The sequence below is a fragment of the Pollachius pollachius genome (assembly GCF_949987615.1).
Source record: "Pollachius pollachius genome assembly, chromosome: 17".
Classification (NCBI taxonomy): domain Eukaryota; kingdom Metazoa; phylum Chordata; class Actinopteri; order Gadiformes; family Gadidae; genus Pollachius; species Pollachius pollachius.
Window position 1 is genome coordinate 7468708 of NC_136950.1, and position 14073 is coordinate 7482780.

A 14073-nucleotide genomic window follows, 5' to 3' on the forward strand; every position below is an offset into this window, starting at 1 on the left:
TGAGTCTCAGACTCGTCTCAAGTTCTTCTCTTTACTATAAGACATGAATGACATCAGAGGAAGACAATGTTGAGATCTCCTCGTTTTATACTACTTCTCAAATATTGATATAATAATTCATATCTCAATTCAACCTCCTGTGTCTTAAAAAAGTATACTTACTTGTCTCTTTTTCATCTCTTTATTGCTCCTCAGGGAATACATACTGTCTGAGACTATTGAAAACGTAAACATCTACTTAATATAATGGTGTGGTACGACTACCTCAGGCAAGTTCAGACAAATAAAAGATCCCATTTAAAGCACAGAGAAGTAGAAAACAGCATTGTAGGCCTACACAAGACTACCCAACATATCTCCTATTTACAGCCACATATACCCCAACATCAGTTTGGGTCTCACTTTGTATGGTTGAACATTTCTTTGTTATTAAAATATGGAAAGCTATAGACAGAGGCAATTCTATGTAAAATAATGTTTAAGTGCAGCCAGGAGATGGCTAAGATGGTAAGCTAACCAACCCAGGCAGGTATTGTCCCTTAAAGGGTAATTCCGGTGTAAAATGGATTTGGGATATGTTTTGTATGATAACGAATTGAAACGTTCGTTTTGGAGCACAAAAAACGTATACAGACACTTTCTTCAGTTGGCTGTTTTTAGCCGATTCTATCAAAACGCTATAAACTGGGAATGATGGGGGCACTGGTTATGGTAAAAACTAACTCGCTATTTTAAACCACTTAAAAGGCTAAAAGTAGCCCGACACTTCTTTGGTAGTATAAAAAGGGTCTTAACATATAAAACAATGCATTGAGAACTTTGTAAGTGTACAGATTGTTTATTAAAAAAGAAGTGTCATGCTACTTTTAGCCTTTTAAGTGGTTTAAAATAGCGATTTAGTTTTTACCATAACCAGTGCCCCCATCATTCCAAGTTTATAGCGTTTTGATAGAATCGGCTAAAAACAGCCAACTGAAGAAAGCGTCTACATGCGGTTTTTGTGCTCCAAAACGAACGTTTCAAATCGCTATCATACAAAACATATCCCAAATCCATTTTACACCGGAATTACCCTTTAAGACCGCCCCTCACAGGTGCGGTACATCTTGATAACCAGCAGGTGGTAGCGATGAAGCAGAGCTATTTCCTCAAGAGGCCCTGGATAACATGTGGCCTCGCTGGGGCCATCACAAGTGGAACATACACAATCAAGTAAATAAGTCAAATAAATCAGATCATGAATGAGCTGTAGTGGCAAGTATTAATTCCATGTAATTAATTTCCATAGGACATGCAGCCAGCGTATTGTCCTGTTAAACTAAATGGATGAGACCCTCTACCTAGTACCACTATTTAAATCCTGCTGCCACAACTGTTTCAATATCTGGGGTGTTTTTTGACGGTGCTGTACAACTCTAAGGTTTCTGCCGCCTCTGTCTGGTCACTCTCTCTGAAAAGGAGACAGAACTTCAGTCACACTGTGAAACAGACCAATTGGTTTGATAAAGTCTGAAAACAAGAGTCTATTTCCTCTTTAGAAATACTAAGAGAAGCTTACCCAGGGACAGCTTTTGGTCTCTTAATGTTGACCACAGAATAAAAGACAGCATCTGCTTGGTCTGATTGGACATTAGAGCCAACCCAACAGCGAGGAACTTCCTGGTTCTCTGAGCGAGAGGTGTGGATGCTGGCATAGTGAAGGTCATCCTGCTCTTCTATTGGTTCTCTCTGTGCTGCAGGAGCCAATTGATTGGTAAGAGCTGAGACGTTTTCATACAGAGGACATGGTAGTGGCTATCGGGAGTAAGGACAGAAGAATTCATTTAGAAAACAGTTTACACTTCATGAAGACAGTCCTGAAGGTCTTGCTTTTCTGGTTCATCTAGAAACCATTAGTGGTGACTAGTGGTCCCATCAAAAAGGCTGCTGTAAGCCTCACTCACTTACTGCAAGCTTTTCAACATCTGTTGAGCTCCTAAAACAATTATCTCTGAACAACATCTTAATTTGAAAGAAAAACTAGACGTCAGTCCTCCATTCACCAATCTTCCCATTCTGCTCACTGGCAGAAATCTCCCCAGATCTCATCCTCGATCTCACCCTTTCAGCAAACATGACTTTGTAAAGTTGTGACTCTTAAATCCGAGACTGATTGTTCTATGTCATGTCCTTGTCAATGAATGTATATTTCTGAGCAACACTTTGGTGTGTCCAAGACAAATTTCCAAATGGGGACATTAAAGTATCTATTCTGTAATGAATTAGCAAGATTAACACTTTTATTTAATGAATGAATTGGATTGGGGATACTTAGAAGTCTCAAATGGATGAATATTGAGGATTGTGTTAATTGTTAGATATGGTTTTACCTCTTGCTGTTTTTCCCCTCGCTGCCAGAGCCCTGTCTCTGACCCCACTGCTAGTTCATGACACCTTTTCCCTGCCAGACACCAGTCTCTATGCCTCAACTACACTTGATGAGCTGATCAAACAATTTATGTGCATTCGCCTTCATCCTGTTTTCATCCTCCTCCCTACTAGACCTCTGTCTCCCACCCCAAATATCCCTTCCCCTGTCTCAAAGCCCAACATCTTTATCTTCAGCTTTGGCATAGCTATGTTTTGGATAGAAATGATACTTCATCAACAGCGTTGGCTCCTCATTCAGTTGATAAATCACAGAAAACTGATTGAACTTCACGACCAAAGAGGTTGTTGGAGTTTTCAAATTTGTAGAATCGCCCAGTAAGGTACAGTCTCTTGTGAAATCATTTTGACGGCAACGATCAGTTTCTTAATGGTTAATTCATGAGGTTTTCTAACATTAATATGAGTTCCCATAGCCTGCCTATGGTTCCCCAGTAGCTAGAAATGGCGTTAGGTGTAAAACGAACACTAGCTATCCTGCTCTGCCTTTGAAAAAACAAAGCTCAGAGGCGCTGATTTTCTGCCCACTGCCAAGGCAGTGGGCAGGGGGCGGCGCCGCCCTGCTGGTGGCCCCCTGCTGGTGGTGCCTCGCGGCAGCGGGCAGCGGGCAGCGGGCAGCGGGGCTCCGGCGGGAAACAATCACCGGCATCAATCACGGAAAACAATCCCTTTCTCCTCCATGTGGCGGTTCAGTCTACTACGGATTGATGTGGAAGTGGGAGAACCAGAGACGTTGGAGAACCCGACGCAGTCGTTTGAGATTCATAATCCATTGTCTGTCTTAGTAAAAGATGGGTTAGTAATAAATGGCTTCCTGTGTCTCACCTCCTCCACGGTATCTGGCCTTCCTCCCTGTCCACATGCTTTACTGAAGGCACTCTTTCTTCTGGGGAAGAGAACAAAGAGATAAGAAGCACCAGGAGAAGTGAAGAAATGTGAAACAAGAAAGAGAGAATATCTCACCTCATCCAGAGGAAGACGAGGATGAGTATGGTGGCCAGTAGGACAACAATGGTTGTTCCAGCTACCATTGCTGAATGTGATGATGATGTCACTGGAACATAGCCAAACATTGATTTCAAACACTGATGGCAAAATGCAACATAAATAGGCAAATGTTTAACTGTGTGCCTCCGACTATTTAAAAGGTGTGTTTATTTAAAATTAGAAATTACCTTTAATTATCAAAAAGGTGGAGTTTTGATGTCCAATTGCATTATGTGCTTGGCAGTAATAGTTTCCCCCAAGCACAGATGGGATATTAGTAATGGTGTAGTTCTGTCCTAATTCTTTCACTGAGTCTTCACGGATCTTAAACCAGGTGTAGTTAGCTGCTGGGTTGGCATCACTGCTGCAGCTCAGAGTCACTGAACTGCCCTCCTCTATTTCACCAGAGGGACTCACGGTCACTGAGGGGGTCTTTGGAGCATCTGTCATGAACACAAAATAACATTATCAATCCTTAAGTTGTGAAACCTTGTTTAGCAACAACTGCAGTGCCAGTATGATAAGGGAGTCATAGTTGTTTACAGGCAATCAGTTATACATGAATACCAGCTCTACATTTTAAAGACAAGATATACCAAGTTTTGTACATATTAATCAGATTTTCAACTCACATGTAACATTTAAGAATATCGAGTTAGAGCTCAGATGTCCGTATTTGTTCTCTGCGTGACAGCGGTACGTTCCTCTGTCTTCAGGGCGGACTGAGGGGAAGGTATGAGGTTGACTTGGTTCCCAGAGCAGAGGTTGGTTGTTCTTGAACCAGGTGTAGTTAGCTGCTGGGTTGGCATCACTGCTGCAGCTCAGAGTCACTGAACTGCCCTCCTTTATTTCACCAGAGGGACTTGATAACAAAGATGTGTGTTTAGGCCCATCTGGAGACACATAGAAACATGTAAAAACAGCATGTTTATCTATGTTCATGAGAGCAATATTGATGAAGGAAAATCAAAATTGTGGCAAGGTTTGGTTTTAATAATTAATGTTGATAGGTTTAAGTTAATTTTATTAAGTATTGTGTTTTACTCACATTTTACATTAAGAGAGATGGAGAAAGATTTATCCCCTAGCTTATTCTGAGCGTCACATCGATATTGTCCAGAGTCCGAAGATCGGATGGGTCTAAAGACGAGCTGCGGTCCCTGGTTCATCTTTCTGGAGGAACGACCTGTATTAACCTTGAACCAGGTGTACTTAGCTGCTGGGTTGGCATCACTGCTGCAGATCAGAGTCACTGAACTGCCCTCCACTATTTCACCAAAGGGACTCACGGTCACTGTGGGAGTCTTTGGAGCGTCTGTCATGAACAAAAAAGCTCACGTCTTGAGACACAAAGAAACATGTAAAAACAGTATAAGAGATCTTACATTTATATTCATGACAGTGTTAATGATAATGAAAATCACAAAGTGGAGAAGTTTGGGTTAATCATAAATGTTGAAATATTTGAGCTCATTTTATTGTGTATTTTGTTTACTCACATTTAACATCAATAGACTTGGTGACAGATTTTTTCCTTAGTTCATTCCGAGCGTCACAGCGATATTGTCCAGAGTCCGAAGATCGGATGGATCTAAAGTTGAGCTGGGGTCCCTGGTTCACGTACCTGGAGGAACCATCTCTATCAACTTTGTACCAGGTGTAGGTAGCTGCTGGGTTAGCATCACTGCTGCAGCTCAGAGTCACTGAACTGCCCTCCTTTATTTCACCAGAAGGACTCGATAACACAGATGTGAGTTTAGGCCCATCTGGAGACACATAGAAACATGTAAAAACACCATTTATATTCGTGACAGTAATAATGAAATGAATATCACATTGCGGCAAAGTTTGGGTTATTAATTAATGGTAACACAGTTAAGGTCATTTTGTGTTATGTTTTACTCACATTTGACGTCAATAGAGGTGTAGACATATTCTTTCCCCAGCTCATTCTGAGCGTCACAGCGATATTGTCCATAGTCTGAAGATCGGATGGATCTAAAGTTGAGCTGGGGTCCCTGGTTCACGTACCTGGAGGAACCATCTCTATCAACTTTGTACCAGGTGTAGGTAGCTGCTGGGTTAGCATCACTGCTGCAGCTCAGAGTCACTGAACTGCCCTCCTTTATTTCACCAGAAGGACTCGATAACACAGATGTGAGTTTAGGCCCATCTGGAGACACATAGAAACATGTAAAAACACCATTTATATTCGTGACAGTAATAATGAAATGAATATCACATTGCGGCAAAGTTTGGGTTATTAATTAATGGTAACACAGTTAAGGTCATTTTGTGTTATGTTTTACTCACATTTGACGTCAATAGAGGTGTAGACATATTCTTTCCCCAGCTCATTCTGAGCGTCACAGCGATATTGTCCATAGTCTGAAGATCGGATGGATCTAAAGTTGAGCTGGGGTCCCTGGTTCACGTACCTGGAGGAACCATCTCTATCAACTTTGTACCAGGTGTAGGTAGCTGCTGGGTTAGCATCACTGCTGCAGCTCAGAGTCACTGAACTGCCCTCCTTTATTTCACCAGAAGGACTCGATAACACAGATGTGAGTTTAGGCCCATCTGGAGACACATAGAAACATGTAAAAACACCATTTATATTCGTGACAGTAATAATGAAATGAATATCACATTGCGGCAAAGTTTGGGTTATTAATTAATGGTAACACAGTTAAGGTCATTTTGTGTTATGTTTTACTCACATTTGACGTCAATAGAGGTGTAGACATATTCTTTCCCCAGCTCATTCTGAGCGTCACAGCGATATTGTCCATAGTCTGAAGATCGGATGGATCTAAAGTTGAGCTGGGGTCCCTGGTTCACGTACCTGGAGGAACCATCTCTATCAACTTTGTACCAGGTGTAGGTAGCTGCTGGTTTGGCATCACTGCTGCAGCTCAGAGTCACTGATCTGCCCTCCTTTATTTCACCAGAGGGACTCACGGTCATTGAGGGGGTCTTTGGAGCGTCTGTTATGAATACAAAATCATCAATATTCTTCCTGAAGTTATGAAACCGTGTTTAGCATTAAGTAAAATGCCAGTATGTTACAGAATATTTTTTATACAAATAAAACACTACTACATATCTACTGCCCATCTGGAGACACATAGAAACATTTACAACAGCATGTACAATTATATTCATGACAGTATTAATGATAATAAAAATGTTCATGGATTTATTACAAAATTAACTTAAAGAGGACTAATGTGGACAAGATTCAAATATTTATTTTATAACATCTGTAATATATTAAATATATGTTTTACTCACATATCACGGTTAAATAGATGAACTCAGATTTTGTCCTTAGCTCAGTCTGAGCTAGACAGTAGTATTGTCCAGAGTCTGCAGACTGGATGTAGCTAAAAATGAGCTGTGGTCCCTGGTTCATGGGTCTAGAATAACGATCTGTATAAACCTTGTGCCAGGTGTAGTTAGCTGCTGGGTTGGCATCACTGCTGCAGCTCAGAGTCACTGAACTGCCCTCCTTTATTTCACCAGAGGGACTCACGGTCACTGAGGGGGTCTTTGGAGCATCTGTTAATAGTTACATTTCATTAATTATCATCATTAATCATTAATACCAGCAGATCGAGTCCTTCTAACGATAAAGCGAGGAATGCATGTATGTTTGTATGTGTGTGTGTGTGTGTGTGTGTGTGTGTGTGTGTGTGTGTGTGTGTGTGCGTGCGTATGTATGTATGTATGTATGTTTGTCTGTGTCTGTGTGTGTGTATGTATGTATGAATGTATGCAATGTCTGTATGTGTGTGTGTTTACGGATGTATGGATGGATGTCCTCTGTATATCTCTAGGACCGTTCATCTGCTATGCTTCATGCTTGTGGTGAGTATTCCTGAGAGTTGAGGAAGTGCAGTGTTGTCTTATTTGGACACAGGACACGTTCAATATTAACACACTTTGAACTAAACTGTGCAGCAGCAGGGCGGGGCTTCAGGACTGCAGTTCAGCAGTTCACTTGGTCACGGTACTTGGATGCTGGATGCACAACCATTATATTAGTCTAACAATAACTAGAAGTGTCTCTTTATGTCTGCATGTCCTTTATCAACTTCTCACGTGGTCGGTGTGTTACTGTGAACACAGGAAGTGCCGTGTCGAGTGTGAAGTATTTTAAATGAGCAACTCTCGAGGAAGCTTCAAGCAGCAATACAGGTACAATACAATACAATACCGTTCTGAACAGGTCCGTTTTGAACAGAGTCTGCACTGGTTCATGGCAACATGTAGCTCTGTACCCTAAAGGGTCCATTACATCTGGTATCATGTCTGTGTACTATTGAGGGGACTTACACACTAAAGGAGAGCGGAGACGTTCGTATCCTTCAACAGCACATGAATAGCTCTCTTCAGACTGAATGTCGACCTTGTAGTTCACTCGCTGTCCTACATTCTGTCCATTCCTGAACCAGATGTAGGGAGGGTCACCAGCTAGACCACACATACTGTGACACTCCAGGTCTGCCCAGGTAGGACGGGTAGGGTAAGGAAAGGAAGCCTTCACCTCGAGGTCTGGTTCAGAGAACAAATTACACACAATTATTCTAAATAAAAAAGATAACATTTAAACCTTCTCGAACCCACACACACACACACAAAAATAACCACACACACACACAAAAATAACCACACACACACACACACTAGACTCATCATAGTTTACCTGTTACAGATAACGTCACTCCAGGGTCCCCAGTATATTCCCCACCTGGTTGGTTTGTTGTGAACCTAAACTTGTAGACAGCAGAGTCACTCTGTTCCAGGTCTTTGATTATCAGGGAACATGTTCTATTACATCTGGACCTGGTACAGCTGACCGCTCCACAGCTGGATTCAACACGACTTGTGTAGTCTGTATCGTGTTTCAGATCAACTGGCTGATAGTTGTCTCCTTTAGTAAACCACGTTGCATTTACTGTGGTCGGGCGGTACTGTACGTTTTCAGGGTATTCATAAGTGCAGCTGATGTCAACCATTGCTCCTATTAAAGCGCAGACATTACTAGACGAGTAAGTAACTGTCCAGTCATCATTACCCTGAAGCACTGTGAAAAAACAAACACATCTCATTGAGAATGAACAAGACACAGAGGTTCACCTGATGAACAGATCAGAAGATACACAAAGAGATGGAGGCTGGTGGGTGGAGATGGAAACTACAGATACATGCTGACCACTGAGCTGTGAGAGGAACGTTCCAGAACATCATGTGACACTAACAGCTTAGCCACGGGAGGTATCAGGTTCAACCCCCCCCCCCCTGCGATGCAGAATTTATTACACCACACTAACTGATTAAAGGTCCCGTGGCATGGAAATCTCACTTTTTGAGGTTTTCTAACATTGATATGAGTTCCCCTAGCCTGCCTATAGTATCAAAGTGGCTAAAACTTGAGTTTGGTGTAAAACGAGCACTAGCTATCCCTCTCGCCTTTGAAAAATGGAAGCTCAGGCGCGCTGATTTGGAATGTGGCCCCATATGTCGTCAAAAGGGGCCAAGTTACCTCCCCTTTCTCTGCCTTGCCTGCCCTGAGAATTTGGCTCGCCAATGAGACAATGAGCTACGACCTTGCGAGCGCCACATGTGTGTGTGCGATTACACAAACTGTAACGCAAGAGTTGTACACTTGTTATTTGGATAACCGTTCTACTGTTGGTGTTATGGCGCATAACACGTCGGTTCTTTGATGTCTGTGGTATTTCCACAACGAGACTGTAGTTGCGGTTATCTCAGCCATGGTTGAGAAGGAATTGGGGGAATTGAACTTTGGCATTGACTCCCTGAAGTAACTGAACCACGACATGGAGAGAAAGGGATTGTCTCCTGCTTGCCCGCTGTCCGCTCCCGAGGGACCAACACCTCGGCGCTGCCCGCTGCCGAGGCGTTGGTTCCTCGGCAGCGAGAAGTGGGGCTCAAGCGGGATCGCAGGCAACAATCCCTTTCTCCTCCAGGTCGTGGTTCAGTCTACTTCAGATTGATGTGGACGTGGAAGAACCAGACACGTCGGAGAACCCGACGCAGTCGTTTGAGAATCAAAAAATCGTCAGGAGGTGCACACAGCTTTTTGCCGTGATAATATATATATTATATGATATAGATATCTATGTATAATATGATATTATTTAGATAAAGAGCTCAAGGAATCCCCCCGGAGCACCCGGAGTGTTCTAGAACATTTACAGAACACGGCCATAGACTGTGTGCGCCTCGCCATTGTGATACATCCACTGTAAACAGAGCGTGTGGTACCGTGGCCGCAAGCTGCTCAGGGCCACACCCCCACCCTCCTTCTTGACCCGCCTCTCATTTGCATTGAAGCTTAAGACAGTGAAACGGCGCGTTTGGGGAAAGCTCATTGTGCGACTGGCTCGTAGTTGCTGTAATTCTGCACCACGGCTGAATTTCGGGAACATCTTCAAATACTGTGTAAGGGGCCCGCTAATATCTCAATTGAAGCATCCATAAAGTAGCATGCCATGGGACCTTTAACACACACTAACAGTTAATGAATATTGGTAGTGTAGGGTACTAGGCTGTGTTTAGTGTCCCTATAGTCTATGTGCTTCTGTTAGGGCAATGTGACTAAAAGCTTTGCAATTACTTAGATGTGAAGACAAGGAATGTAGAGGAGAGGAGGTGAGGAGAGGAGCAAAGGAGAGTTAGTGGGAATAGTGGCGAGGAGACAAGGTAAGGCCAGAAGAAGAATGGAGACAAGGCAATTAGAGGAATAGAGATAAGGAGGTGGAGAGAAGAGGAGAAAATAGAGGAGCGGAGACAAGGAAAGGAGAGAAGACAAGGAGAGGAGAGAAGGAGAGGAGAGAAGACAAGGAGAGGAGAGCAGGAGAGAGGAGAGCGGCGAGGAGGTGGAACGCAGCGTCTACCATATCACTGAATCATAATTCTAACATTAAAGCAGATTCCATGTCCTAATCCTCATTTATAGAATAAATTGGAGGAAAGCAGATTTTGAATTATTTTAAGTATAAAAGTAACTAAATGAACCCTTTGATTAAATAAATACTCCAGGATTGACTAGCAACCACCAATATCAAATGAGTGTTGTTCTCATAAAACCATCACTTTCGCTACAAGATGCTGCACACAACCTGTCGCAAAGTGGCATTTTACAATGACTGAACTATATAAAGTGGACAGTCCTCCATTCCAAACACAGCGTTCTAGACGGTGATTCTTTAATGTTCCATTTACTATTATTCTAACCTTGTTTGGTTTCAACCTCTCATTGTTCCAGTTGCTTGATTGTCATGTTACTGAAAGTTAAAATGTTCACAATGTAAATTAACCAACCTGGCACTGACAGAAGGAAAGCCAGAAATCCTCTTGCTGCTGATCTTAAATTCATAGTGAGTCCTCTCCTCTCTCACTCTGTTGTTCTGGGAGATATTTTAAAAAAACCTCTATGAATTACATTCAATAACAATATAAATAAAAGTTAAAAGTTACTTTAGGAAGGAGGAAGCTGATCTGACCTTTAGCCTGTGGTGCCAGTTCATGCAATGATCTCAACAGAAACCAAACAGCATTGAAAGACTTCCTTCCTCTTCCGACCATGATTCGCAGGAAGAACAGAAGCCTGGTAACTACTGGGCGTATCAAATAATCACATTTTTAGACCACAATGAACGGTACAAAGATTCTTCATGTTTGATCTTCTGCTTTTTTATAATATTGTTATTATTCTTGTATCCTTCTGCTCCTTACTCACACATACGCAGGCAGGCAGGTAATACTTTCTCCTTTATTTTCACAAAGACAATTTGTATCATCAGACCATCATACAGCAAAGCAGAGAGGTGTGGATGATGGCACAGTGATGGTCATCCTGCTCTTCTATTGGTTCTCTCTGTACTGCAGGAGCCAAGTGATTGGTCAGAGCTGGGATGTTTTCATACACAGGAACAGGAAGTAGCTGATGGGGAGTGAGGACAGAAGAGAACATTTAGAAAACACTTCCTGAATGCAGTCCTGGAGGTCATGTGTTTCTGGTTCATCAAGAGACCCTTGGTGGTGGCTAGTGGTCCCACCATGCAGGCTGCTGAAGGCCTCACTTGAAGTCCTTACTGCAACGTTTCCTCCAACTGTTGGGCTTTTGTCCTTTAACAACATCTTCATTTGCTTCTTTAAAACCAGATTAGACATCAATCATTTCCATCATCTCATTCTGCACACTGGCAGAAGTAACTCGAGATAATAGTTGTTCCTGCAGATCTCACCCTAGCTCTCATCCTGAATCTCAAACTTTTCACAACCAAACTTTTTCCACAAACAAACTTTGTCAAGTTTCTTTTCTCAGATGACCCCACCATAACAAAGTGTCAGGTGTCCTGCCAACTCTGCCCCAGAGAAAGCATACAAACAAGACTGATGATCACAAAGCACTGGTTAGGTAGACTGTGGACAGATAGTCTGGTCTTCCTGTGCTGTCTTGCTGTACTGGTCAAAACTCTCAATGATAGAGTGACCAGTAGATCCAGAGCTAAAAGTAAATTCTGAGACAAAACTAAGCCACAGTATTGAAGAAAGTGTTGATGTGATGAACCAACTTTGTTATGTTGTGACACATATTGCCATCAGAGTTTGAACTGACATTTATCAATTTTTACTTGATTTGTTGAATAGATGAGGCCATCTACCACACTTTCCATCGTTTTTTGGGCTGAGAAAAATGTTGATTAACTGCATCTTCATAGGTGTTAGTTCATCAAGCACCTATAAATAATGGTCTTCAAAGATAGCCAACGATATATCAAGACTATCATAATCTAATAAACCAGTTCAATCCTTATCACTTGATGTGTGATTAAATCACTCTTTTGGGGAAGTCCTCATGGAACACATTATGCAGTTGTTATTTTGTTCCAGTGCTCTTTCAGGATTTCAAGTTTGCAAAAAGATTACCATGTGATTTCTAATGCCAATGTTAAAAATAATATATTTTGTCTTTCTCCGACATAATTATCAAAACTAGAAATCTATAGTATAAAATTTGCCAAGTAAGAATAACTCTCTTCCAGTAAATATCCATGGATCCTGGATTCATTTAGATATAGTACATTTTTTATTTATTTATTTGAATCAAAAGTAAGATTGGGTTAAGTTAAAGATCATAATTTCATAATGTGCCATTACAACAGGTCATGTCATTTATTGAATTATCGTTAGCATCCAGCAAACAGTTAATGAACTATGGTAGTTTAGGCTGCTAGGCTGTGTTTAGTCTCTGTAGGCCTCTGCCCTATAGTCTATGTGCTTATTTTGTGGCAATGTGACTATACGTTTTTTAATTACTTAGATGTGGAGACAAGGAATGTAGAGGAGAGGAGGCGAGGAAAGGAGAGGAGACAAGGGTAGGATTGGACACTAGGGAAGGAAAGAAGGATATAAGAGTTGTGGTGAGGAGAATTCCAATATTGAATTCCAAGATTGATATTCCATGTCTAAATCGTCGTTAATAGACTAAATGGGGGACAAACAGTAACTTTTAACATTTATATTATTCAAAAGTCAAAAAATACCTAAATGAACATGTTTGCCTAATAACAAGGAAATGGCCATCAAATTCCAAAAGCAAATATATATATTCTGAAAGATAATTCCCACAGTATTTTGATCTAAAACCAAGTAAAGTACTTTCACTGCAAGAGGCTGTATACAACTTGCAGTGAAGTGGCATTTTTCAATGACTAATGAACCATAACTGAAGTATATGAATTGGACCGTTCTCTATTCTCGTGGTCTGTTTAACCAAACACAGCGGGTGATTCCTTAATGTTCTGTTTACTATAATTCTATCTCCAACATGCTGTGGTTTCACCCTCTCCTCGTTCCAGTTGCTTGGTTGTCATGTTATTGAAAATGCTCAACTAAATGATCCCAATGTAAATAAACCTACCTGGTACTGACAGAAGGAAAGCTAGAAATCCTCTTGCTGCTGACATTAGTCATAGTGTGTCCTCTCTCTCACTCTGTTATTCTGGGAGATATTTAAACACAGCTGCAGGAAAACAATGAAAAAGTTAATGCAAAGAAAATCTATGAAAGACATGTGTTAAGAATTGAAATAAAGGCTAAGAAAATATAACCACTTACGATAGAAGGCGTGGCTGGTTTGACATCTGGTCTGCAGTTTCAGTTCATCATACACTTGTGTTCAGTTTGACAGAAAACAAAAAGACTTCTTCTTCACGCAGCAGAGTTAACCTGAAGCCTGGTAACTAATGGGCCTAGAACATATGATTACCTGTTAGACCACAATGAACAGGACCTTCATGTTTTATCTTTTGCTATGTTAATGTATTTTTTATACATCTTCTCTCCTTCTGCTTCTCCCTCGTGCACACACACACACACACACACACACACACACACACACACACACACACACACACACACACACACACACACAACATAGTTATTGTTTCACCTTTAGTCAAGTCAGTTACTTGTGTGGCTTACATCTCATGCTATCCCAAGGATGTGGGACACCACAGCTCTAGACAGAACATCACCCACTCTGTTCACCAGTGAAATTTTTTGATCAACAATAGTTTCAACATACATTATTCAAACAGAAGACATTAATACATAGAGCAC

At 41.5% G+C, this 14073-nt stretch overlaps 1 protein-coding gene and 1 long non-coding RNA gene across 3 annotated transcripts; both read right to left on the reverse strand.

Moving 5' to 3' along the window:
- Positions 1-219: 219 nt before the first annotated feature.
- On the reverse strand, positions 220-6837 carry LOC307088456 (B-cell receptor CD22-like). 2 transcript variants are annotated; one of them, XM_079754352.1, is made up of 12 exons: positions 6709-6837; positions 6135-6401; positions 5728-5994; positions 5321-5587; positions 4914-5180; positions 4463-4729; positions 4047-4307; positions 3603-3857; positions 3391-3481; positions 3253-3313; positions 1559-1794; positions 220-1450 (listed from the first exon to the last, which is right to left on the reverse strand). In XM_079754352.1, exons 1-12 carry the CDS (start codon positions 6827-6829, stop codon positions 1378-1380), a joined length of 2433 nt encoding a protein of 810 aa, XP_079610478.1. In that variant the 5' UTR covers positions 6830-6837; the 3' UTR covers positions 220-1377. The 2 variants fall into 2 exon arrangements, 1 of the variants encoding a protein (XP_079610478.1); XR_013812562.1 differs by lacking the exons at positions 220-1450; positions 1559-1794 and adding an exon at positions 3071-3124 and having other exon boundaries at positions 3253-3481.
- A 4372-nt stretch (positions 6838-11209) lies between these two features.
- Positions 11210-13953, reverse strand: LOC307088457. Its single transcript, XR_013812563.1, has 3 exons — positions 13570-13953; positions 13373-13474; positions 11210-11389 (listed from the first exon to the last, which is right to left on the reverse strand). It is a non-coding gene; the product is annotated as an uncharacterized lncRNA (long non-coding RNA).
- Positions 13954-14073: the final 120 nt, after the last annotated feature.